General features: G+C 35.2%; 1 protein-coding gene across 1 annotated transcript; it reads right to left on the bottom strand.

Moving 5' to 3' along the window:
• Positions 1-16,077: 16,077 nt before the first annotated feature.
• Positions 16,078-16,684, bottom strand: LOC131874528 (protein WUSCHEL-like). Its single transcript, XM_059217947.1, has 2 exons — positions 16,404-16,684; positions 16,078-16,315 (listed from the first exon to the last, which is right to left on the bottom strand). The coding sequence occupies exons 1-2, from the start codon at positions 16,605-16,607 to the stop codon at positions 16,220-16,222; spliced, it is 300 nt and encodes a 99-aa protein (XP_059073930.1). The 5' UTR covers positions 16,608-16,684; the 3' UTR covers positions 16,078-16,219.
• Between the last annotated feature and the right edge of the window lie 10,889 nt (positions 16,685-27,573).

Genomic DNA, 27,573 nt, shown 5'->3' with positions numbered 1-27,573 from the left:
AAGTGAAAAGAGTTCCTAAATCAGACCTTAAATTAATGATCCAAAAGAAGCTATCCACATGTTCAATTTTGAATTGAAAAATTAAGGTTTCAACAAAATTAACCTCTAAATTTTGAAATTTGGAAGGAATTGAAACTTGTAAATGTAAATTTGAAATAGGAAAAACACTCATAATAAAGAACATAAATTAGAATTAAAGAAGATTGGATTCACGTCGGGTTCACCAAAATATGGGGGCGGGGAAGCAAGATTGGGCGACTAGGACCTAATCCCACTTTTGCCAACACATTGAGAATATGAAAGAGCCTACGGAGATAGATCACTTTGGCTACTTCTTGTGAGAAAGAGAGAGCCAAGGATTACCTCTTAGGGTTTCTATTCCTCCTTTTGCAAATGATGATAAAAACTAGGGTTTGAATGATCAACTAGATTAGGAGATAAAGAGTGAAGCATAAACGAACTCAGAATTGCACAAACTTGCAGATCTAAATCTGAGATATTGAAAGCATAAAAGGGGGAGGATTCTAGATGTGTACCTGATGCTACAAATTGAGCAAAATTGACCTAGACAAGGGTGTCACGCCACTAACCTATTTCTGTAGACATAAGGCTGTAACTAAGACACTGCAAACTGGAGGTCCTGAGTCTGTAACCTATCAAATTTTATAGCAAAATGGAGGGACCAGGGTGCCATGCCCCTATTCTAGGAAGGAACGGGGTGCCATGCCCCTTTCCTTGATAGATTTATGCACTTCTATGACTTCTGAGTGGTTCTGATGCCTTTTCCAGATCTAAAACTTCCTTCGGATGCCTGTTTCTACAAGTGCAACTGAAAAGGGAATGTGTGGGTGGCTATATGGGGTTTTTCCTTAGTCAAACCCCTATGTTGGTGATTACCACCTCCACAAATAGCTGATAATATACTAAAAATGTGTGTGCTACAACCTTGTGTGTATGCAAGATCCTAAAATGAAAGAAACTAGAGCTACCCTATGCATGAGAGTAAACCCTAAATGTAAATGTGAATGTAAATGATAATTATTCAAACCAAATATGCTAAATGATCTAAAGCATGAATGTAAATATTCAAATTAATGTAAATAAGCTCATACAAAGACATGAAAATAACTTGAAATCATACCAATCCCCAAAGGAGAGGTATTGCCACTAGATCTCCTATTATTCTTCAATGTCATCAAGGCTCCTAATTGATGATGAATGCTTGATGAAATATTGTTGAATGTTGTTGAAGACTCCACATAGGTTTCTCTTTTACTACATAGAAGGCTCCTTGTGCTCGAGAAACCTACTCTTAGATTCTTAGATAGATTGATAGATAGTTCTTAGTTCCCTTCAAATGAAGAAAGAGAGCTCTTATGTATGAAACTATAAATCTTAATTTTGACTTAATTCTTCCTTTAGGCCGACCTAGGAATCAAATTTCCCACCAATATTTTGGGGTTACGCACTATAATATCATAGAATTTTGCTCCCAAAATTTTGGGAAAAAGGTCGAGGACTATGTACACTCCCGCTAGGGTCCGACCAACTTTTCACCAAATTTTCAAGGCTGTTAGATATGATGATATTAGAGATAATCCCAAAGTTACAACTAATTTAGAGATGTTTTGATATGTGAAATCAGGCCTTAAAGGTTGAAATAGGACATAATTAGGGTTTAGCATTAAATGATTTATTGGAGGAATAAAATAAAAAGGGGCACACTTAGGGTAAAGGGCTCAATTTTATGATGTATGAATTGATGAAATATGACTTTAGATTTAATTAAATTAATTAATTCAATTCTTAAATAGAAATTATAAGTGCAAGATGCAAGACACACTAAGGCATGCACTAGCCTAAGTGTGAAATTGTACCACCCTAGCAAGGGTGTACAATTTACGACACTACAATGTTATGACTAGGAGAAGGATTGTTGTTGAAAAGGTATGTTTGATTTCCAAGATTGAACCTAAAGATGTTGTTGAAGCTTTGAAAGATGAGAATTGGATAAAATCCATGGAAGAAGAGTTGGATCAGATTGAGAAGAATAATACATGGGAACTTGTTCCAAGACCAAAAAATAAGAATGTGATTGGTACAAAATGGGTATTTAGAAAGAAATTAAATGAAGGTGATGAACTGGTTAGAAACAAAGAAAGACTGGTATGTAAAGGATACGCATAGATGGAAGGTATTGGTTATGAGGAGAGTTTTTCTCTTGTAGCTAGAATTGAAGCTGTTAGATTACTTCTTGCATATGCTACTTATAAGAATTTCAAGGTATATCATATGGATGTTAAGTCAGCCTTTTTTATTGGTGATTTGGAAGAGGAAGTCTATATTAAGCAACTAGATGGGTTTTCATTATCAAATGAAGGACACATGGTATGCAGATTGAAAAAAGCATTGTATGAACTGAAACAAGCCCTTAGATCTTGGTATGCTAGGTTGGGCATGTATTTGATGAAGTTGGGATTCTATAAAGGTACTCCTGATAGTAAGTTATACTTTAAGGTTGGTAATGATTAAAATTTGATTGTTGAAGTTTCTGTTGATGATATTATTTTTGGAGGAGAAGATGATTTGAGTATGAGGTTTGTTGATGGTAAGAAAAAAGAGTTTGAGATGTCTATGATAGGTGAGATGGAACTCTTCTTAGGATTGCATATTACAGAGACTAATAAAGGCATTTTCATTTCCCAATCTAAGTATGTGAAGGAATTGTTTAGGAAGTTTGGGTTAGATCACTCCAAACCTATTGGAACTCCTATAGTGACTAGATGCAAGTTGTCTAAGCATGATGAATCTCTGAATATTAATGAGACCTTGTATAGATCTATGGTTGGTGGACTTCTATACTTTACTTAGACTAGACTAGATATTATGCATGTTGTTTGTCTTTGTGCAAGATTTCAAGTTGATCTGAAAGAAAGTAATGTTACTATTGTGAAGAGGATTTTTAGATACTTGAAGGGGATAGTTGACTATGGTTTATGGTATTCAAAGAATGATGATTTCATGTTATGTGCTTATACTAATGGTGATTGGGCAGGTGATGTTGTTGACCGGAAGAGTACCTCCAGTAGTGCATTATTTTTGGGAAAGAAGTTGGTTTCTTGGGCAAGTAAGAAGAAAGATGACATTTCTCTATCTACTGCAGAAGTTGAATACATTGTTGCTGCTAGCAACTATACTCAAGTAGTTTGGATGAAGCAGATGCTAAAAGACATTAGAGTTGTTTTTGATGATCCTATTGTTATATATTGTGATAATTCAAGTGCTATTCATATTTCCAAGAATTTGGTACTGCATTCTAACACAAAGCATATATCAATCAAGTATCATTTTTTGAGGGAGAAAGTCAACAAGGAAGAAGTCAAATTGGAGTATGTATCTACAAAGGATCAAATTGCAAATGTCTTTACTAAGCCTTTTCCTGTAGATACATTTGTATATCTGAGAGACAAGTTAGGGATCTCTGCCCCTCTTTATGAAAACTAGATGCATTGAGATTCATCAATCCAATGGACTTCATAGTCTTATCTTCCTATCCAAATTGATGAGAAGTTGTTGCTACTCTGTAGGAGTAGTAAGTGTGTGGTTGTGATGTTCAGATTTGTGAGTTTACCACCTTATCTTGGAATCTTTGTGTGTATGATCTCAGGGGTAGATGGCTGGTGTTGATTTATTTCTTTGCATTGATTATTTTCACACTCATATGTTGCCATGAATTCCAAAGGGGGAGATTGCTGGATATTGTTGTTGTTGTGTTCCAATATTGTAGAGAATTGGTTTGGTTGTTTCAGTTGGTATGTTGTAGATGTGCTTGTGTGGGTTTATGATTTTAGTATTGAAGTATCTCTAGTTGATTTAGTGTTGGTTTCATGATGCTATATGATGATTTGATAGAGTTATGGATTCTTGTATGAGGACTGGTTTTTTAGTGTTAAGTGTTGCAGAGTTCTAGTATTTGATTTGTTGTGGTCTAAAATGATTACATCTTGAGTTGCAGATTTGGGAGTGTGTTTTTGATGTTCATGTGTATCTTCAATTTAGATGGTTCATGATTTGGTTCTCCGCAAGTCATGTTTCTAGTCCCAGATGTTGCTATTAAGTGTTCTTGAGTATCAACATGTTGATCGATGAAGATTTAATTAAGTGGTGTTGGTATAGCTATTTTGGATTGTTTTAATGTGCTTCTTGGTGTTTTTGAATCATTTCCTTTTTTTTTTGGTTGGTCCTTATTTATAATTGTGCTCATTATTGAGGATCTTATGGGTCTGATGATGTTCTTCATGTTATGTGACATTTTTGGTGGTGTACCATATTTCTGATGATTTTGGCAAGATTTTTGGTGGTGTTGCATGTTAGGGGATTCGATTTGGGTCCATGCTATGTCGTCATGACATTGTATTGTTCTGGTGGTTGATTTATGTATCATGTGATGTAATTTTGTATTAGGTCTTAAGGGTTGAGCTAACCTTGTAGTCTAGGTTTAGGATTTGTATAAATAGGTGTCATATTCATTTAATTTAGAGATCAATGTTATGTCTACATTATCAAAGAGTGGTGTATGTGCAAATAAACAAATTCATATTTTGGTGATAAGTGTACAGAAAAGAGTGTTACAAGGCAAATAAATGTGCTTAACTGGAACTGTCATTAGGCATTTGGAGATGCTATTCTTTCAGTTCATGTAATCTAGATTGTTGTCTGAATCTTTGTAAGGTAGTGAACCTTCCCTAAAGGTTGTAGCCTTTCTGGGGTTTCTTATTTTGAGTAGTGAGCTTTAGGTAGTGTGCCTAAATGCATGTGAATTCCCATTGTAATATATTCACATACTACTATAAAGTATCATCTTATTGTGGGTAGGTTCCCACCATGGTTTTTCCCTTAACTGGGTTTTCGACATCAAAATCTTGGTTTTATGTGTGTTGTTGTTATTGTTCTTATCTTTGTTGTTGGTACAATTGATCAAATATAAAGTTGTGCTTAAATTGTTAGATCTGTTGAAAACAGATTTAGCCCCCCCGCCTCTCAGTTTCCCTTCATTTTTGTTGGCAACAAGTTCTCCGTGTCTTAACCCTTTGCCACAATAAAATAACCCCTTAGGTGAACCATTGGCCATAACAGAAAACATGGGGGAGTAAAACAATTTGTTATTATTTTTAAGAAATTTCCTTTGAAGCTAAATTTTCTAATAACTTCAAATAAGAAACTCTAAGAGACATTATCATAACCCTTAGAAATATTGAGCTTGAGAACCATACCAACGTTTTTGCTTCATTCCATAGAGTGGATGATCTCATGGGTAGTGATGACAACATCGAAAATATTCCTTCCTTTAACAAACCCCTTTTGTTTCCGAGAGATAAGTTTATCCAGGACCAACTTGAGTCTATTCACCATGATTTTAGAGAATATATTTGGAAAGAGTGTTACACGGACTGATAGGTCTAAAATTAGTCATTTTGTTAGCATCCAACAACTTAGAAATCATAACTATAAAGGTGGAGTTTATCTATTTTAGGAGCTTACATATCCTGAAAAAATCTCTTACATCGTTATGGATATGACTACCAACAATGTCCCAAAAATCCTAAAAGAAAGCCGAGGGAAGTCATGAGGACCCAAGGCTTTAAAAGTTCTTAAGGAGAACATGACATCTTTGACTTCCTGAAAGGAAACTTTCTCTATTAACCTTTTATTATCTTGATCTGACAACAAATCAAGGATGACATCCAACAGCCCAAAGGAGTTGCAATAACTAGGAGAGGGATTCATTTGAGAATCAGAAAAGAAAAAAGAAAAAAAAAAGGAAACAACAATATTGGAAATAGAGGGATTCATGAGCATGTCCATTTATTTATTTAGATTGCATAGGAATCCCCCATTAAAAAAATTCTTAGTGTTTATGCCAACTCAACTACTCAACTATGCTTCAACTACTCTAACTACTCTGGTATAAATGAGAGAATGGCATTAGAAAAAAAGAGAATGGCATTAGAAAAAATTGGTTGAATATTTCCTTGTAGATACAACAATTTGATGAACAACTACTTTTCCAATCAACAGTCACCATTTGTAAGTAAATAAAACTATTAAAAAATAACAATTCATCTTTAAAGCATACATGTGAGATTGACTACGGAGCTACATTTAAATTGACTTCAAGTGCTTTCTAATTTCCTTTTAACATTGTCTAGACAGGATGTGTATTTTTTCATCATAAGTTAATACGTTAATTATAAAGATAATAGAGTAAAAGGTGGTGGTTTTTGGTTTTAGAGTGTTAAAGAGTAAGTACCTAGCTTATTGGGATTAAAGAGCAGTAATAAAATTATTTTTTGTTTTTGTTGTATACTAGTCTAGAGTAAATGATATTTTAGTTAATTTATTTATAGAGGTTCTTTAAGAAGATAATTTTTAAGATGTAGCTATTTTTAAATTAGATATTTTTGTAATCCAAGCATCTTACAATGTAGTAAAATTTTGCCTTCATTAAATTTTAATTGCAAAAATAACATTCTATGTATTCAATCTTTATATGTGATCCATGTTTCAATTCTAGAGATAAGATTACATCTTGTAATCCCAACATAATAAAAGATTGCCATAGTTTAACTATTTTCTAAAAGATGTCAGAACAAATAAAACACTTATGACATCTTATTGTGATAAATCTAATGTCCAACATAATAAAAAAGGAGACAATTTAAGAGTTATTTTACATGATGTCATAAAACTTTGATGAAAAAAATACACACAATCGAATCCAGAAGAAAACAACAAATATGTTTATATGTCCCACTTTTAAGATTCAGATGTAGACTTTTAATTTGAAACTTTTTACAGCAACAAGAAATGATTTTTCTTAATTTTTCAGCTCTAAAATTACTATCAATCATTTATATTTAACTGTGTTTTGACAAACAAAAAAATTTAATGTCTTCTTAATAACTTGATTTCACTTACATATTTATCTAATATTACAAAAGATAAAACAATTTAAGTTTTTTTACTTAAGTCTTTAATTATTTTTTTTATTTTTTTATTTTAAATATTTTTCAAAATTGTTTTAATAATTTATATCAAAATTATATCTTTAAACTCACCTATCATAATATTTATAATTTGAATTTTTTCCCCCCTATAATAACATTATAGGGAACTCCATGACCTAAATCAACAATGCTCTTAAATTCGCTTTAGGGTGAACCATTCAAATTTCTTCTGTTTTTACAACGTAATTAGGGGTTTCGGGCTGTGTGAGGGACTTATCTTTATGAGAATATAGGTGGATCTCGATTTCCCACAGACAATCATTTTCTTTCCCGAGAAAAGATCATTTTCTGTCCAAAAGTCGATCTTTTTTGGTTGATAATACAGGTGTTCAATTCTCAAACTCTTTGTTTTGGGCTGTGTGAGAATATAGATAAATCTCTATTTCCCAGAGACATTCATTTCGTCAGAGCTTTAAATTATTTTTCTCCCCATGAAGTTTTGTTAGCGGTGATCTACAGGTTTGCAGAACTGAATGCAACGGCACGCTCAAAGTGGACTGAAATTTTATATTTAGTTTTTTGATAATTTTGATAGTTTTAGTAGTTCAATTGTAATAAACATTATGGTGACTCTTCGTTTCAATTCCAAGGGATTTGTGTGACCGTTGGGATACATTCGACTTGTATAAACTCCAATTTTGAATAGAATGGAGACAGTTTTTGGTTTGCAATCCTCTTGTTGTCAATTTCTTTTTGTGTTGAAATCTACAATACCGCAAGTATCACACTAGGTATTGTAATCTGGTTTTCATAAATCAGATCAGTTGGATAGGTACTTTTCTGTAAATAATTTCTCAGATGCTGAAAAGATAACATTTGCTCTCCTCAAAGCTGAAACCCATGTGAAATTAGCATGGGAAACCAAAGTAGCAAACAAAGAACAAGAATCAGTTGCTGAAGATGGTTTTATACTATCTCTTGATAAGAAGCCCACATGGGGAGAATTTGTGGAATATATAAAAGAAGCTTACCTCCCAGAGGATGTATATGAACAAAAATACATAGAATGGCAGCTTCTTCACCAAAGGAGGGATCAGTCTATGCAAGATTACACCAATACATTCCATTCACTTTCAGCAAAACTCGGTATTAATGATTCAAAGAAGCATAGAATTTTGAAATATCGGAGTGGACTTCACAGGTATATTCAAACAGAGATGGATTTTTTAAATATTGAGACATTGGCAACTGCCTATAAATATGCTACAAAAATTGAAGAAAAATCCAAGCAAAGATGGAAGAGGGACTACTTTGCAAACAACAAGCCAAGGGCTGAAGGTGGCAATAAATTTGCAGGGAAACAGGTGACCAAGGAACCTCATTCAAATTCACCCAAGAACACATGGTGGTCTACTAAAAAGACAGACACAGGCATGTGGTGTGAGCTGCATAGGTCCCCAACCCATAATACAAAGGATTGTCGAAGTATTAAAAATTTGATGACAGAAATACGAGGGGAGGAAGCTGAACCTGAATCGTCACCAATAGATAATTCTAAGAAAGAGGAGAATGATTCCATCATAGAAGCAAACCCATATGCCGTAGTTGGAACTGCTAAAGTATTTCCCCGTGAAGATGAAGAGAGACTTTTTCATTCACAGATGTGGGTTGATGGAAAGCCTCTACATTTTATTGTTGACAGTGGGAGTCAAAAGAATTTGATCTCTAGGGAGACAGTCAAAAGATTAAATTTGAAAGTGACAAGACACCCACAACCATACTCTATGGGATGGGTGAATGAGGGACAAGATATTCAAATCAATCAACAATGTCGTTTGCCATATTCAATCAAGCCTTTCAAGGATGAAGTGATATGTGATGTAGCACCATTGGATGTATGCGATGTCTTGCTGGGGCAGCCATACATGTATCAGAGGCATGGGGTGTATGAGTCAAGGCCACGTAGTGTTACAATCAAGCTTGGTGATAAGAGGTACCGAATACCAGAGGTATGTCCAACAAAAACTGCATCTTTAATTAGTGCTAAACAATGTAAACGCTTGATTGCTCAAACTGGAGCTTTTATTGTACTCATGATTCGCCCTGAACAAACAAAGTCAGTTGTTCTTAATACACATGCTAAGGTAACAGAGAATCAACAAAATCAAATAGATAAAATTTTGAAAGAATATCACAGTGTGTTTACACCACCAGTGGGAGTCCCAACACACTGTCAAGTCAAGCACTCTATTGATTTAATTCCAGGCACACCGCTACCACATGAGCCAATATATAGGAGGTCAGTTTTGGAAAATAATGAGATTAAGAGACAAATTTAGGAGTTGATTCAAAAAGGACACATTCGTCCAAGTGCTTCACCTTGTGGAAGTCCAATTGTCCTTGATAAAAGGAAAGATGGGACATGGAGGCTTTGTATTGATTATAGAGCATTAAACAAAATCTTTGTTAAAAATAGATATCCAATCCCTCGAATTGATGATTTGTTGGACCAACTTAGGGGGGCTAAATTCTTTACAAAAGTTGACTTGAAGTCTGGATACCACCAAGTACCAATTGATCCAGCAGATGTGTGGAAGACTGCATTTAAATCTAAGGAAGGTTTGTTTGAATGGTTGGTCATGCCTTTTGGCCTAAAAAATGCCCCAGCCACATTTATGAGATTGATGAATGATGTGCTTAGACCATTCATTGATTCCTTTGTAGTTGTTTATTTGGATGACATACTCATCTTTAGCAGAACTTGGTCTGAGCATTTGCAGCATGTTGAACAAGTCCTTTCCACTCTGCAGAAACACAAACTTTATGCCAACATTGAGAAGTGTTCTTTTGGTATGCAGAGTATTCAATACTTAGGGTATATCATTGACAATGAGGGTGTTCATGTTGATCCAGCAAAGATTCAAATAATTCAAGATTGGCCATCTCCTAAAAATTTCACAGAGCTTCGCAGCTTCTTGGGCTTAGCCAACTTCTATCATAGATTTGTGTTTGGTTTCTCACACATATCATGGCCTCTTAATCAATCACTCAGGGGTGGAGCACAAGCAAAGTTTCAGTGGACAGAGGCACAACAACAAGCATTTGAGGAGTTAAAGAAAAGACTATGTTCAGCACCAGTATTGGTCCTTCCAGATCTACACCAAGCATTTGAGATAGAAACAGATGCATCAGATTATGCTCTTGGTGCGGTACTCACACAAAATGGACATCCTGTTGCCTATCACAGTGAAACTTTTTCTGATACAGTACGTAAGTATCCCACCTATGATAAGGAGTTGTATGCCATTGTTCAAGCTTGCAAACAATGGAAACACTATATACTGGGAAAAGAAACTGTTATACATACAGACCATAAACCACTCCAATTCTTGCAAACACAAGGAAAGCTACAGAATGATAGACATCAACGGTGGTCAGTCTATTTACAACAATTTCACCTCAACATTTGTCATAAAAAAGGAAGCAGTAACAAGGTGGCAGATTGTTTGAGTAGGCCTCCAATTGCAGGTTTCACAATAGTGTTGGATTCATGCGGTCATCAATAATCCACTTGGGAACAACTATATAGTACTGACCCTGATTTTGCTAACATCTATAGTAATTTGGTAGAAGGAAAATCTGTCTCTGATTTTCACTTGCAGGATGGGTTTCTTTGCCATAATGGTCACATATGTGTACCCACCGAAGAACGGAAGAAAATGATATGGGAAGCTCACTACAGTCGTGTTGCAGGACATTTTGGTATTGGTAAGACTACTGCTATCCTTCAAAATTATTTCTATTGGCCAAAAATGAAGCAAGATGTCATTTCACATATACAAGCTTGTGCAGCCTGTGCGATTGCAAAACCAACAAACCGTAAGTTGGGTCTATACTTACCATTACCTATTCCTGATAAGCCATGGCAGTCTATTTCAATGGATTTTATGTCTGGGCTTCCAACTACCAGGCAGGGGCATGATTGTGTATATGTTGTGGTGGATAGGTTTTCTAAAATGGCTATCATGGTGGCATGTAAAAAGATGATTTCTGCAGAAGATACTGCCAAGCTATTTTTTGAACATGTGTGGGTTCATTTTGGTTTGCCAAAAAACATTATTTCTGATAGGGATAGCAGGTTCATCAGCAAATTTTGGTCTGCACTATGGGCTAAAATGGACACGAAACTGACAAAGTCCACAGCATTCCATCCCCAAACAGATGGGCAGACAGAAGTAGTGAATCGAATGATTATTCATATTTTACGGATGTATCATTCAAAACATCCTCGCACGTGGGATGAAAGCTTACCCTATGTGCAACACAGCTACAACCGTGCACTCCATAGTACTACAGGGCACAGTCCATTTGAGGTTTCTCTTGGGTACCAGCCATTGGCACCTATGGATGTGGCAATACCATCTCTACAGTCTAGTAGTCCATTGAATGGTGACAAGGAGGTAGATAAAGAAGAAAAATTCATTGATAACATTAGACACCTACAACAACAAGTTTATGAGATATTGGAGCAGAGTAATCAGAAGTATAAGGAAAGACATGATAAACATAGAACTCCCCATTAGTTTCAGGTTGGTGACAAGGTATGGTTACATCTTCAGAAAGAGCGCCTGCATGGACAAAATAGGAAGCTTCGACCTCTTCGTTATGGACCATAAACTATTGTGAAACAAGTTGGTGAGAATGCTTTTGAACTTAATTTGCCATCCTTTTTGGGACTGCATCCAGTTTTCAATGTGGAGTTGTTGAGACCCTATTTTCCTCCTTTATTGGATATCTCCCAAGCTACTGAATACATTCAAGCTGCAGAGTTAAACCCCTCTACTATTGCTCCAGTCCAGTGTGACCATGTTACTGAAGCCATTTTAAAGACTTTGAGAAATCAGAAAATCCCTTTGTATTGGGTGGTTCGAGCTGGTCAGCATTCTCATCAAGGCAAGTGGCTTACTAAGGAACAAATTGAAGAACAATTTCCTCATTTGTTGCAGCAGATTAGTGCAATGGGGCCCATTGCCTCTTAAGGGGGGAGGAATGATCAGGATTAAATTGGGAAAATATTGAAATCTAATTTTTTTCAAAATTTTCTATGTTTTAGTAAATTGCAATTTTGAGGGTCTTCAGTGCATTTTTGGACAAATGTTGACATCTTCGATGTTTCCGAAATTTGGTTCTAGATTATTTGAATACCTTTCCAACGCATCAAACGGTTTGTAATTTGGAGCTAGGATGAGAAAGTTATGCCTTCTCAAAGTGGACTGAAATTTTATATTTAGTTTTTTGATAATTTTGATAGTTTTAGTAGTTCAATTGTAATAAACATTATGGTGACTCTTCGTTTCAATTCCAAGGGATTTGTGTGACCCTTGGGATACATTCGACTTGTATAAACTCCAATTTTGAATAGAATGGAGACAGTTTTTGGTTTGCAATCCTCTTGTTGTCAATTTCTTTTTGTGTTGAAATCTACAATACCGCAAGTATCACACTAGGTATTGTAATCTGGTTTTCATAAATCAGATCATACAGAGAGTTTGACTGAACATAAGACTCACAATCCCCAAGGTTTCAAATACAAAAGGACACAGTTGCGGTGATTGGTAGAACGAAAGGTGTTTGCGTGATCTGAAGGGCATAGGAGTACAAGGAAAGATAAGTCATTTTAATTGTTTAAAAAAAAGAAAAATAAGACCTTACCGTTCTTTGATTGGATCTTCGTAAAGTGGATCATTATGAATGCTACGATGAATTGGATTGGGAAATCCAATGGCAAAAAGAAGGAGATTCGTTAGCTCGTTATTTGCTTCGAATCGGAGAGGTTCGACCTTTAAATAAGGGAAAAGATTCGCAATGGAACGATTTCGAATCTCTATTTATCAGTAAAAAACCTTCCCCTACTTTTGAGTTATCAAAACAAGAACATTACGTGAGAGTAGAAGCTCCCAAGGGGGAACTAGGAATTTTTTTATAGGAGATGATAATATTTTTCCCTGGAGATGGAAAATTCGACCACCTGGTTTTATTAATTTGCAGATCCCTCCTTAAGTGGTTAAAAGGATGAAATTAGCCGATATCATGACGATTTTGGGTAGTATAGATATCATTATGGGAGAGGTTGATCGTTAAAATTGTTATTAATATAGCAGATTTCGAATAACAAGCTATCAATTTATTTTCTCGATTGAGATTTTCAAGAGAAATTTCTAGTCTTATATGGATTCTAATCAACATAATTATCCTTCTATTGGGAATTACAATAGGATTATTAGTTATTGTATGGCTCGAAAGAAAAATATCGGTCCTTTGGGAATTATTCAAGCCTTGACGGATGGAATAAAACTACTGCTAAAAGAGGATATTATTCCATCTAGGGGGGATATTTGCTTATTTAGTATTGGACCAGTGGTAGTGGTCATACCTATTTTTTTAGGCTATTTAGTAATTCCCTTTGGTCGCCACATTATTTTAATGGATCTTAGTATAGGCATTTTTTTTTGGATTGCAATTTCAAGTATTGCTCCCCTTGGACTGCTTATAACAAGATATGGATCAAATAATAAATATTCTTTTTCAGGTGGTCTCCGAGCTACTGCTCAAGCTATTAGTTACGAAATTCCTTTAGCTTTATGTGTGTTATCTATATCTCTACGTGTGATTCCTTGGAATATGAGATTCATTTTTCCCTCTTTTTAGTTATTAGTAGAAATAAAAACAGGGAAAAACAGAAGTGAATGGAATTCCTTCATTCCGATCAAAAAACTAGATAGTCATATGGGTGAGATCAAACAGTTTACAAATCTTGCAGTAAGATGATTAAATCTCATTCCCCATGTACAAGAGTGAGAGCATGCTCAATCAACTGTGTACCCCAGTTCATATATTAGCCATTGGGGCCCAACAACGGGGAGGCAAAGGAAAAAAGTATGAAGTTACTGTCCTATATACCAAAAATCAAGCAAAGGTAGATGGTGAGAAACACAAAGATATAAAAAAGATTTGTGAAAAAAAAAAAAAAAGAAACTGATATCTAGACCAAAGATATTTCCATAGAAATGGGATAACAATAAGGACTTGACATTGGTAGGGATGATCAAGTAGTACTTCTCTAGAACCGTGATCTAGAATATCTTTCTATCTACTTAAAAAAATGGCTATCCAGAATGAAGTAATCCTTTCCACCATTTTCTTTCTACCGCAAAAAAATATTGAAGGTTCAGATAGGATCAAAAGCTCCTATTATTTGTAGCAGACGGAATCTCATTGATTCGATTTATGAATATTCTGGTGCTTTTTTATTCTGTTCTTTATTTCTTAATGACCATTGAGAAGCCGTATGAAGTGAAAGTTTAGTTTACATATCCTTGCATACACAAATCTCATTTAAGATTAATTATACTTATATTGTTTCTATTAAATTAATTAACCATTTAAAAGACTGAAGAAAATTTATTGAAAACAATAAGAACATTTGAGTTTTGGAAAAAAAATTTAAAGATAACAAATTAATAATTGTTTTAACATTTAGGTTCTTTTAGAAACACAACACACTTAATTCAAAGTAATAATTATAAACCATCTAGTCAAATCTTCTACAATAGACTTCCCAGTAGACTATTCTGCTTCTTTCCTTTGAGTGTGACCAAAGGTGACCCAAATGGCCTAAATTGAGGAAGACGGTCTAAATCCTCATTCACAATCTCATAAATAGGAAATGGAAAAGATCTTTTCATGCTATATCCTTCCAATATATTCTTGTAATTTACAATCCCACTTCCATTTTCTATTGGTGGTGATAGGAAAGAAAACACAATTGAAACAGAAAAGGCAAGCCCAAATCCAGAACAAATTTTCCCCTTCTCCAAGAAACCTCCCAGGAACATTCTTGGATGAAGCCTTTGAGAACACAAGGTTAAGAAACAAGGTTTTTAGATCAGCGCCTTCTAAAGAGAAAATCACTCACTGCAACATCACACAAAGTAGAATACACAACCTCACATTCTTGTTATTTCATGGATTTGCACATGTTTACTAGAATTGGGCATATAAAGCTTTGAGTTTTAATCTTCGAATCATCTTAATAATCAATATTGTCTTTTTTGATGGAAATAGGATACCAGAAAATTATAGAAAATATACATAGAGCCTATTATCTGTTGTGGGTCAGTCTTACACCCCACACACTAAACAATATAGAGACTATTATCTATTGTGGGTCAGTCTTAAACCCCAGACACTAAACAACATTTTAAGTCTGTTAGGAATCAAACCTTAGTGTGTGTGATTTAAGCCCTCCAGTCCCCACCATTTGGCAAAGAAAGTCCCAACCCCACCAAATACAACAGGACATCATCAATATAAGATATTTTTCAATAAACATTTTAAAAATCAAATTGTATTGATATTATATCAAATATTAAAATTTTTATTAAATTGAAAAATACATTTTAAATTTGAGATTCTCAAAACCTTCAATTGAATATCATTAATAAATGATGCTACATAAATAGGATCTCAGTTTGATATGTAAAAATCAAAAACTTTTTTAAATAAAAAGACATTTTAAATTTAATATCAGAATTTCTTATTTAAGAAACTGTCGTACTACAATAATGACAATATAAACCAGGCAGAAAGTAGGTTGCAAATTCTGATGATAATTGCATAAGCACATTAGAGGGTGGATCATGGAGATGCATTAGGGTAAACGAATATTAAACGAAGTAACATGACAATAAGCCAAAACACATGAATTATATGAATTTATGCCTCAATAAACTAAGCAGGGATCAAGATCTGAGGGTTTATTTGTCAGTTAGGTTTCAATCTAAACTGTTCTATTTCTTTCTTTTTCTACCAAATTCCCTAATGCTAGGGTTTCATTTAGGAAGCTAAAAGAACAACATATTCGCCTTGCCAAATCAATCCGAAATCCAAATATGAAAATATTGAAAATGTCATATATAAAAACTATGCAAGTGGTACATGATCGAATCCAAATATGAAAATATTGAAAATGTCATATATAAAAACTATGCAAGTGGTACATGATCTCGAAACGTAATCTTATTTTAGTAGCATCACAGCAACATAGACCATGCGCTACTACATTTTCATATTTAGAATGTCCTCAGTCAGACTCTGTTTGTGAAACCCTACACTACACAAAACATAAAGCATTTGCAGGAATGCCAACACCCTTACATATCTGCATGCAAATGAAATGATTCCAATTTTCTGATATCAGACGTATCTACCAATGGATTCCTGCGAGCTCCACTATCCACTTCCTCTTCCTGCATATTAATATATATTGCTCAGAAAGATGCCGTAATCTTACTCATAGAATATATAATTTGAAAGACAATGCAAAATATTTTATACTCCTTTCTTTTTTGGCCGTTTCTCTCTTGCACGGGCATTTTGGAACCAGTAGAATACGCTCATGCCTTCCACAGCATCATGGGGGGGCTGCAGCTCTGCCGAAATGTGCTTTATTTGGTCATATCTGCTAGTGTCGTGGAGAGCCCAAGCAGTAGAAGACGTTCTTGCAGAAAATAGACTCCAATCTTCTCTTTCGAGCTTCATTTGGCTTCGATCTACAGCTTGCACTCTCCACACACCTAGCAGATATGATAATCCTGGGATCTGATAAGCCTCAATCTGAAGAAAACAAAACAATGGATTTATTTACAACATTGTACCGAATTGAAAAACTAGATTAGAGCAACCCAATTCGTTTTATACCCTAAACAAAACAATGGATTTATTTACACTATTGTACCCTAAACTTGAAATACCCTAACTGAAGTTACTTTTAAAAACCCTAAGGGGCTCAACCAGCTTAGCATCTCAGCTAAATCAGCTTCAGATCCGCCCCTGCTGAGAGAGGTCACGCCCAGCTGAGTATCTCAGGTAAATCAGCTTCAGTCACCCTAAACCCTAAATCTGCCCCAGCTGAGAGAGCTCGACGTAAACCCTAAAACTTAAAGAGCTCACCCAGCTGAGTAACTAACCGATGGTATGTAAAGAAAGGAGATGCGAGGTATAAATAAGCAGAAAGAACCCGAGCAAAGTCAAACTACAACGCAAAGTCAATAACTTTTGGTATAAATAAAAATTTATTACATGACAGAAAAGAGTTCTAAAATATAATAAGAATACTAAATCAGTTACCATGTAGGTTGTGTGTTGGGAGTTGGGGTAGGTTAGTTTAAAAATTCCTAGAGGGCTCACCCAACTGAGTAACTCGGGGTAGACAAAGGAGATGGTGGTGTAAATAAGCCAATTGCGAGGGAGTGAGAGAGAAACAGCTGAGTCAATCAACTTTTATAAACATGAAAATTGTGTACATGACAGGGAAGAGTATGGAAAATTAATTGAGTTAAGAGGTAGGTTATGGGTTCGGATTTTGTATATCAAAAATTTTTTTTGAAAATTTTATGGATTGGGATTTGGGAGTGTAAATTGATTTAGATAAAAATTGAAAGATTAATGTCAAAAATCAAATTTTAAGAATGATTTTTAAAAAGAAAAATGTAACTATTTTGTAAAAACAATATTTAGTTTAGGTATTAAAGATGATTTCAGTCAATAAAAGTAAGATAATTATTTATGATATCTTCGTACACATGAAGTGTAAATGTTAACCATGAGTGAAACTATAGACTGTATATAGACTTTTAGCTCTATAACATGGACACGATTAGAGGATTAGAAGAATAATATGATAAATAATCAAGTTAACACAGTCTATACTTCTTCAACCATGATTAGGAGAATGTGTATACACCATACGATTAATAAAATCTCTGAATTTCATGTACTAAACTAACTTAGCAGACATGATTAGAAGAATGTCTACACACAAATATGATAAATAACCATGTTAACATAGTTTGACATGATTAGAAGAATGTGTACACACAAATATAATAAATAACTAGGCGAACAATGTCTATAGCATCGGCATGGTTAGAATAATGTGTATGCATACACATATAAAAGTTCTTAGTTTTCATGGATAAAAGAGCATGATGAAAGACAATAATAGAACACATTCAAAAAATTGTTGGGTGGATATAAAATGTCAAGTTCTCATTTTTGTTGATAGTAGAACATGATGAAAGAGAATAATAGAACACATTCAAAAAATTATTGGGTGGATATAAAATCTCATTCCTAGAGACAAACAAGACTAATATGGGAACAAAATAAGCTTAGCAAACACAATTTTGTTTCTATTGAAAACAATAACTGAAAGTTTTTCTTAAAAATGCAATGAATTAATCCATATTGATAGTGAGTTAGTTGAAATATAAAAATTTAATAAAAATAAAAATTATAATGATATAAAGAACATGTGACAAAAACTTATCCTATTATTATCTTAAAATTTAAAAATAATATTTAAACATTAGAAAAGACAAAAAAATCATTACACCAAGATATAATCTTATTATTAAAATTAAACCATATTCTTACCTACAATAAAAACATTATTATGATAAGGCACTTAGATGACATCTTATTATGATAAATTTAATGTCCCACATAATTAAAGATGAGAAAGATGAGACAGTAAAAGATGAGACTGTATAACTGTGGATAAGGCACTTTAGATGACATCTTATTATGATAAATTTAATATTCAACATAATAAAAGATGAGTCAGTATAACTGTGGTTTTACATGATGTAAGAACAAATAGGGAAGTTGTAAAAATATATTTTAACGTCTAGTCTTCTTACAAGTGAGACATGGGTTATTGAGTTTGAATCAAAAACTACATAGTTAAAATCTTGATAGCAATATCACAACTTGGTCTAACTTACCCATTTATCTCATATCAAAAAAGATAAAACAATTTAATTTTTTAAAATTTAATATAATTTAAATGTTTATATACTATAAACTCAATACCTTGTGTTGATTCTTAACTTCACTAATTCAAAAGTTAAAGTTGTTTTCTTCAAAGATGTAATCTCTTACTAAATATGTATAAGAGGTTATTCATGTTCTTGATGGTAGTCGTAGAGAGGAAGATAATCTCATTAGCTATAGAATGGGTGGCTAAAAAAAGAAAGAAGCCTGTCTCTTATGATACCCTTTAGTAAGATTACAAATTATGTGAAATATTTGAAAATGGTGCACTCACTCATTTCATTCTATTAATGAATCACTAGAACAAACAACTATCTGCTAAGTTTATCAATTCATGAGAGTGGGGATGGGTTGCTATGGGTAGTCTTAAGTTTTACTTTACTACTACAAAGTTGATTGTGCATGCTAGGGGCCTTAGGCTTAGAGGGTTGAAAGGTTTCCAAATGGATCAGTGACAATTACAAGAAGTTTGTGGATAATTTAAAGGAAATGATAAGATTAAAAGAAACCCAAACAACTACAATAGAGAAAAGCTTCCTATTCCTAAACTGGTAATCCACTTCCACCAATTGGCACTAATGAAGCCCTCAACTAAAGCAACAAAATGACTTCCAAGAAGGTCCAAATATCAACAAATGCAACATGACATCGTCAATATGAGTTATTATTCTCAAATATTAAAATAATTACTCAATTGAAAAATACATATTAAATTTGAGATTATGAAAAAAACTAGTTCAATTGAATACTATTAGTCCATCATAAGCGAAGACTAATATTATCACTTTCACTATCACTTTCACTATTACTTTTCTTCACAACAACTCTACCAATTTAAGTAAACCTAGTTTTTTCTAAAGCTTGCGGCACATTGATTTTTAATTATTAAAACTTATTGATAGAACATAGATACAATGTCATCACGTGTCTACTTAATCTTTTGAATTAAGGATTATTATTATTATAAAATATAATTATTACTCAAATTATTTAGTTGTTTTATTAAAATATTAATAAAAAAAAATTATAGTGTAAGGAATTTGTGAGTTAGTATAATTTAGAATAGTTAAAAATGAATATATTAAGAATTTATCAATATATTTGAAAATGATAATTCAAAATCAACACATATCGGAGAATTTTCAGACTTGATGCGATCTCTCCCCGTTGAAGGCAGAAGCAGAATCAAGGTGATCAGTAGATAACGTGAGAAGCTCGGCGTTAACGTGGAGGAATTAATCTCTTCCACCCGATTTGCTCTCTCTACCCCGTCCACTTGCTTCTCTTTAAAACTCTATGATGTAATGCTCTGTAGTTTTTACTAAACTTAACTCCACCGCCTATTTACTCAATCCGTGCAACCCAACCCTTGTTTATGATGGAGACAGAGTCAGATGGAGGTGCCATTAATGATCCTAAATCTACCACTCAAACAAACCCAGCCCTAAAAAAATCCTTTGCGGAGACCGTCGCCCTGCCTGCGAATGGAGTCCACCCATCGGTGCAATTCCTTAAGGCTCCTGAAGACGAAGGACCCATTAAGGATGGTAAGTGCCTTCACATTGCCTCAGTCTCCTTTTTCATTTCATAAAATATTGAAATGTTGAATGAAATTGCTTGGGAAAAGTTTAGGTTATGTGACACTGCCATCTTTTTTGCTTGTGTTGATATTCAAAAATGCCCGCCTAGGAAATTATTAGATGATTGGTTTAATAATCTGTGGAATCTGAAATTAGGGCTTAAAATATCATTCTGTAGGCAAATACAGAGAGGTCTTTACCTTATTTTCTTTAACACGCATGAATCCCAACTAGAAGCCCTCAAACACCAATATTGGATGGTCGAGAATACCTCCTTTCAATCCCTAGCCTGGTCTCCGAAGGTGGTTAATGAGGAAGTTCTTGCATTGTCCTCCCCCAGATGGGTCATCCTTAAAGATGTCCCTCTCTTTCTTTGGCCTTATTCTTCCCCAATTAATGGAACCGTTTAGCAAAACAATTCGGATTGATGAGACTACCCATTTGGTGCCCAACCTTGATGCAAGAATGCTTGTATCAATTAAGCTTGGAATTGACATCCCTCCATGTTTAAACCTGAATATTAATGGAGATACCTTCGTCTGTCCTGTTGAAATGCTTGGAGGCTTGAACACCTATTTTCTCTGCAAGAAGGAAGGGCATATTCATAAAAACTTTCCAATCATCAATTGCAGGAAATAAAAGAATAATTTAGCCGATGTATCGGTAAACCCTAGAACCAATACTGAGCTAAACTCAACTCCCCTGCACCCGACACCAATATTAATGAATTAAATCCAATGCATATTGACCACACACCTCTGGTACCTAAACCCCTCATCCCTATTTCCGACACCTCAAAAGGTCTTGAAGAATCGCCTTCTGACTGCTTTCATATGGTCACTTCATGAAAGCGAAGATGAAAAAATTACCCATCAAAATGCCCTAAACCATAGCCGCTCTAATGTCCAAAATACAAACCAATTGGCCATTACTAGTGAATACCCCACCCACTGATTAATGACTTACCTTCTACTTCCCAAACCTCGGTTAATTATATGGTTAAAAAAATGGTTAAAAATCTAGAAAACCCTAATCGTGGTTTTGATGATGCTAGCATAAGTGTTAACCCTACAAAAAAGATACTCAGGTCTGGAACCCCCAAACAAATGGTCTCCTCTTCACTTGTAGGACTTATCTCTGATGTTAGCACCACCAACCCCTCGATAGCATCTATGCTCAATGAAATAGAGGACAATCATGTTATAGAAGTTATCTATGCCAATAAGGGTGTAGAAGACATTAGGTCTAGCATGATGCTCCTTGGCTTTCCAGGCTCCTAGTTGTCTGGGTCTTACATAGAAGGAAATGCAGATAATAAAAATGAGTTGTGCGAGATTAGTGAAGATGGTGAGGACCTTATGAAAGGACCCTCCATGACTAAGAAGAAAGGTAGACCTGTGGGCTCCAAAAACAAGAAGAAGTTTGGGGATCAACACGGTCTCCCTACCAGCCCTTCTTAATCCTCTTCTCTAATGAAGTACATATCATGGAACATTAGAGGCCTTGAGTCGCCTGATAGAAAATTTGTTATTAAAAGATTTCTGGATTATCATAAAAATTTAAAAATTTTGATGCTACAAGAATTTAAAGCTGTTAGGTTCTCTCTCGACACTACACTTTATTTTATTTGGAGAGATGCTATCAAAATTTGCACCAAGCACCCGAGAGGAAAGGGAGGAGTTGGCCTTCTTATAGCCCCTAAATGGGCAAGCTACCTCAGGGATAAGGGAATTTCCCCATGTAATAGAGTTGCCTGGGCTATATTAGATATTAGAGGATCTTGCTTTGGCATATGCTCCATATATGCACCTAATGACTATAAGGAAAGAATGTCCCTCTGTATTTGGCTGGTATCCCTCCCAAGTATCCCCTAGGTCATAGCTAGAGACTTTAACATGACTGAGCACCAATATGACAAGGCCGGGGGCCTTCCTTTTGAATGGAAGAGTCTAGAAAAACCTCACTAGGATAGGTTTAAACAACAATTGTAGTTGTTTGACCCCCTGGAAGGCACCAAATCTGATACCCCTAACCTATGGTACACTTGGTAGAACTTTCAGCAAGGCACTAATCGAATCTACTCTAGACTAGATAGGTTTTATGTTAATAATGGCTTCTTCTCCTTCTTCCCTAATCAATTTGGGAACGCGGTAGTTTTCTTACCAGTAACCCTTTCTGATCATTTTCCTATCCTAGCCATCATTAACACTAAAAACTCCATGACTACTAACTACTCTTGCAATAAGAAATTTTTACTCAACACCTCCCTACTGCAAGACAAGGATGTCCTAAATGCCATCAAAATAGTTAGACTCTTCAACATACAGCCCCAGCATCCCCAATCCCACATTGTCATTGATGGACACACACTTGCTTTGAGATCACTTTTTGTATGAATGAGTTATGCTCAACCAGTATTTGTTCCAAACCGGTATTATGTATTTTAGTCTTTAGATTATCAATGTTTCATAAAAAGTGTTTACCGATCTCAAGAGGAATAAAATCCCAAGCGGTATGAAGACCTCAAGCAGTACGAGGATCTCAAGTGGAACAAAGAAACTAAAGCGGCAGTTATCATTTTCCCAGTCTTCATTTTAAAAACTGGTAAACGATTTAATATTTGAACTGGTAATACTCTGTGATGAGTTACCGACTGGTATTATTTTTGTGATGAGTTACCATCCACCGACACTTTGACGGTGATTTTGTGTCGTGTTACCAAATGTGTCTAGATGCAATGAACCTTATAACTTGCAATTTAATCCTATTGGACAAACATGAAATCAAATTCCTTTATAAGGACATCATGTCTAGGGTTTTAGTAGTCGTTAGGGTTTTGTGGTGGTTGATGAAGTTTTTGCATGTGTGATCACAGAAGAAGATTAGGTCTATGTGAAGAAATAGAGCATGAAGAGATTGAAGACTGAAGTAATGCTGAAATGCATTAACAATGAGTTAACAAGGATCTACCCAAGCATACTGTGCTAGTATTTAGATCACTCACTGTTGATTACTTGCATCTTCGACAAGTCTATAACCCTTAACCAGGTAGGCCTGGCAAAGCCTTTGTAAATCCTCTAACAAGGTGGTTCACAAATGTGGATCTGAAATCCTCTCACAGGGTAGTCTTTAATTGGGCTTATCTCCTAACAGAGATTGAGATTCCTAAAAGGATATGTTCTGGTGAAGAACATTGTATGACCTTAACTGGTCTGACCTTAACCGGTCTGGTTACTATTATGTAGATAGATACTTGTGAGTTTCACCTCATCGTGGTTTTTCCCATTTGGGTTTCCACGTCAAAACTCTTGTGTTATGATGATTGTGCTTATATGGGTGAATGCCTTATTTGCTATTTGGTTTGCATTTGTGTTAACTGGTTTGTTAGTAAAACTGTTATACCGGTTTACTGCTAAACTGTTTAAGTGTTTGAGTTCAATAATTTTTGGTATACTAATTCACCCCCCCTCTTAGTATTCATCAATTGGTATCAGAGCCAACCTTTCTATAAGTTTAACCACTTGGAAAGAGATGTGGGGGAATACACTATGAGGGAACTTACTCATCAGCTGATTCAGAATGAGAAAGCCTATGATAAACTCAAAGTCAAGTATAAGGCCTCTCTGGAAAAAAGAAGAGAGCATGCTGAGAAACTGATGGAGCTTACTAAAAATAGTTCCTCTGATGAAGCGAACATGGGAGTCCTAGTTGAAGAAGTTGAAAAACTGAATGAGTCTAATGCCAAACTAAGAAGGGAATTAGAAGGAATGACTATCGGGATGTGTCAAGAGCTTGAGAATCAGATAAAAGTTGAAGATCTGGTAAAAGATAGAGATCATGAGATCTCCAAGCTGAAGCAAGAAATCAGTACAATTATCGCTCATCTCCAAGAGAGTAAAATGGAAAAAGAGAAAATGCAAGGTGAACTAAACCTGGCTATTTCTGACAATGCAACCTTGAATGAATCCAATGCTGCTAATACCAAGGAACTCACTGAGTCAAAGGAAATACTTGCCAAATTCAATAACAACACTGTTAAGCTAGAGCAAAAGCTTGAATTAGCTAAACCGGTAAAGAATACTAAAGGACTTGGTTTCTCTATATATGAGCAAGGTGAGACCTCTAGAGCAAAAGATGTAGCATCAAAGAAGCAACTGACATCAAAGGATAAAGGTAAGAAAAAGTTCAAACCTATTTGCTTTAATTGTCTCAAGGAAGGACATACTACTAATGTATGTAGAAACAAGGCTTACAATAACTTTCCTTATTTTCTCAACAATAAGCCTAGATCCAATAGATTCAATAGAAATTGTTATGCATGCAACAAGTTTGGGCATAGAGCATTTGAATGCAGGTCTGTCATGCACAACACCTGAAGGTATCCTCAAAGGAGTCCAGGAGTTTTTCCTGAACCCTCTAGGAACTGGAATCCAAACCGGTTTAATACCTATAATCATTAGTCAGGAAGTGGTGACTATCAAGTGGCAACCGAATGGTTAGAAACCTATTTGATCTATCATGATAATGGTCACACTGCTGCAACATGCAGAAGCAAGAATGGAATTATGAATAAAGGACCTTGGAGAGCACCTCGAATGGTTTGCTATCATTGCAACAAACCGGGTCATAAAGCAAGATTCTGCAGAACGAGAAAGAATATATCAGATGATATACCAGTCACTCCGGAAGGATAGATTGATGTTGAAACTATTCAAGTGGATATGAAGAAAACCTAGAAATAGAAGCTAGAAGAATTGTCTCAAGAAGAACCAATTTCTGCACTTGGTGTGGAAATATCTGAATTGACAAACTAAGCTACAAAAAATCTTAGGGGGAAACAAATCGGTGAAATTTTTTGAACCCCCAGTTTGCACTGGTAAAATACCTTAACAGGTATGTGATACCTATCAATTGGTAGAAGACCAGAAATGGTAAAAGACAAATTATGGTAGGTGAAGAATTCATTTAAAAGGGATTTTCAAGTCATTTTCACTTATAAGTTTGCGAGCGAAGAAGTTTTCAAGTGTAGAGTGACAAAAGGCGATTTGTCTTGCGATTCAGACAGATTTCAAAACCTTGAAGAAGAATCAGAAGATAATATTAATTGGTCAAGTGTAGAACTCAAAGTATTAATCCAGCAACTGAAGTAGTGTGTGGCGAAGCAGAATTTGCAAGCCCTAAATTTTGACTTGTGAAGTAATTTTTCAAGTTTCTCTATTTATCATGGCTTCTGCATCACACTCTAGCTCTAGTGCATCCGTTGATAAAGTAGATTTCATTCAATGGAAGGAAAAATATAATGCCCTATCCCAAATACCCACTGGTGTTATAGTTGAGGAATGTATTTCAGATTATATTGACTGTAAAATTGAAGACCTAGGATCTCTAGTGATCCATTCTCAGTTAAGCTTATTCTGCGGGAAGGACAAGAAGATCAAACTGGAATATAGCATCTTGTAAAAGAAGAAGCTTCACAATACGGTCTATTTTATTGATGAATTTATAATGATCACATTCACATCATTCTAAGAAGAGTGCACGGTGACAAAATGTATTTAGAGCGCACACATGACATCACACTAGAAGCAATTCATGTCGTCACCAGTTTCTGTAATGTTGCAGAAGTGCCAACCCTCAGGAAGGTCAGCAAGATCGAAATGACCAAGCTCACCGATTCTGTGAGTGACCAACAAGGAATGACAGTCAATACCATCAAGGACGACTTGGTCAAATACGTCTGCATGGTGAAAGGTTATCTGATATTCTATGCTAGCAGAATCAACTCTGTCTCTGTTGCAGTGGTAAATGCCACCTACGCGATGATCATGGAAGATGCCTCATTTGATTTATGCACCTATATACAAAGGCAGCTTCTAGTGAACCTGAAGTCAATTAAATAGGACAATGCCTTGAAGTTTAAATTTAAATAGCTATTAGTCGAATTGTTCTTCTACTTCCAAGGCTATTTTCCAGGACTTAGGGATATTCAGTGGTCTACTGACCAATTGGTTACCAAGAAAATTAGGGAGAGTCTTCAAGCAGTTGGAACCAGTTATCCTGAAGTTCTGAACAAATACTTTGATGAGTTCAGATGCAAGATGCAAAGGGTGAGAATATCTGGTGATATTGTCAAGAAGTTTGAAGAGGATATCTTCTTCACCATCAGAGTAGATGACTGCATAATGGAGGAGGTTGAGCCTAGAAAAGAAGAGGTGGAACCTATGGGATATGAGGTTATGTATGATATGCTAGATGGGTATGCTTCTACCCTACTTGCCTCACTGCTTGATCCTAAGAAGAAGAGAACCAACACCTATCTGGAAACAGTTACACCGGTTGAAGAGCCTTCAGTAAAGAAGGGAAAGGCAGTGCCATCTGTATCGACACCTGTTACTTTAGCAAGTCCTAAAGTGACCAAGCAATCACAAAGAAGACTAGGCAAACAAGGAAGAAGACAAAGACAACCCGCAATGAACTGGCATCATTAGCACTGGTAAATATTGATATTTCCTCTTACAAACCTTTGACACAATGTCAAAGAACTATTAAGAACATTAGGAGGAAAGTATTGAGTGACTTAGTAGATTATTTTGATGATTTCAATGACAATGAGAAGGAGGAACTAGAACAGGAAGTCATTCAATATTTATGTATTAATGACCCATCGCCATTGGAAATTAAATCTGTGACACTAGATTCTTTATACAATTCTTTTGACAACAAATGGCGCATTCCCATAGAAAAGGAATAGGAAATAAGAGAGGAAATATTTGCACAATATTTTCCTAATGTATATAATTCAGAACTTTATGAAGTTATGGAAAAATATAAAGGCCTCTTCTTCATGAGAAGAAGGAGACTCTTGCTGCTAGAAGGAAAAGTCCCTGAAGTGGTAAAAGATACCCACTCTCATGCCCAAGCTGCTCTGAAGTTGCACCAAGTGTCCGAAGCCAACAAGAAGGCTGAACAAGAATCGGAAACTAGAAAACTAGATGAGGTGTATAACAGTGAAGGAGAACAGGTCACTGAACAAATGGACCCTATTGATGTTGATGCTTTGGATGGTGAAAATGTCACCCCAGATACAACAA

Source organism: Cryptomeria japonica, chromosome 3 (genome assembly GCF_030272615.1).
Source record: "Cryptomeria japonica chromosome 3, Sugi_1.0, whole genome shotgun sequence".
NCBI classification, from domain to species: Eukaryota; Viridiplantae; Streptophyta; class Pinopsida; order Cupressales; family Cupressaceae; genus Cryptomeria; species Cryptomeria japonica.
This window is presented reverse-complemented; position numbering and strand designations above follow the sequence as displayed.

Coding starts and splice junctions, on each gene's coding strand:
- LOC131874528 (XM_059217947.1), bottom strand. CDS start 16,607: ATGAAGCTCGAAAGAGAAGATTGGAGTCTATTTTCTGCAAGAACGTCT. Junction 16,316..16,403: donor AACGGCCAAAAAAGAAAGGA/GTATAAAATATT, acceptor ATTAATATGCAG/GAAGAGGAAGTGGATAGTGG.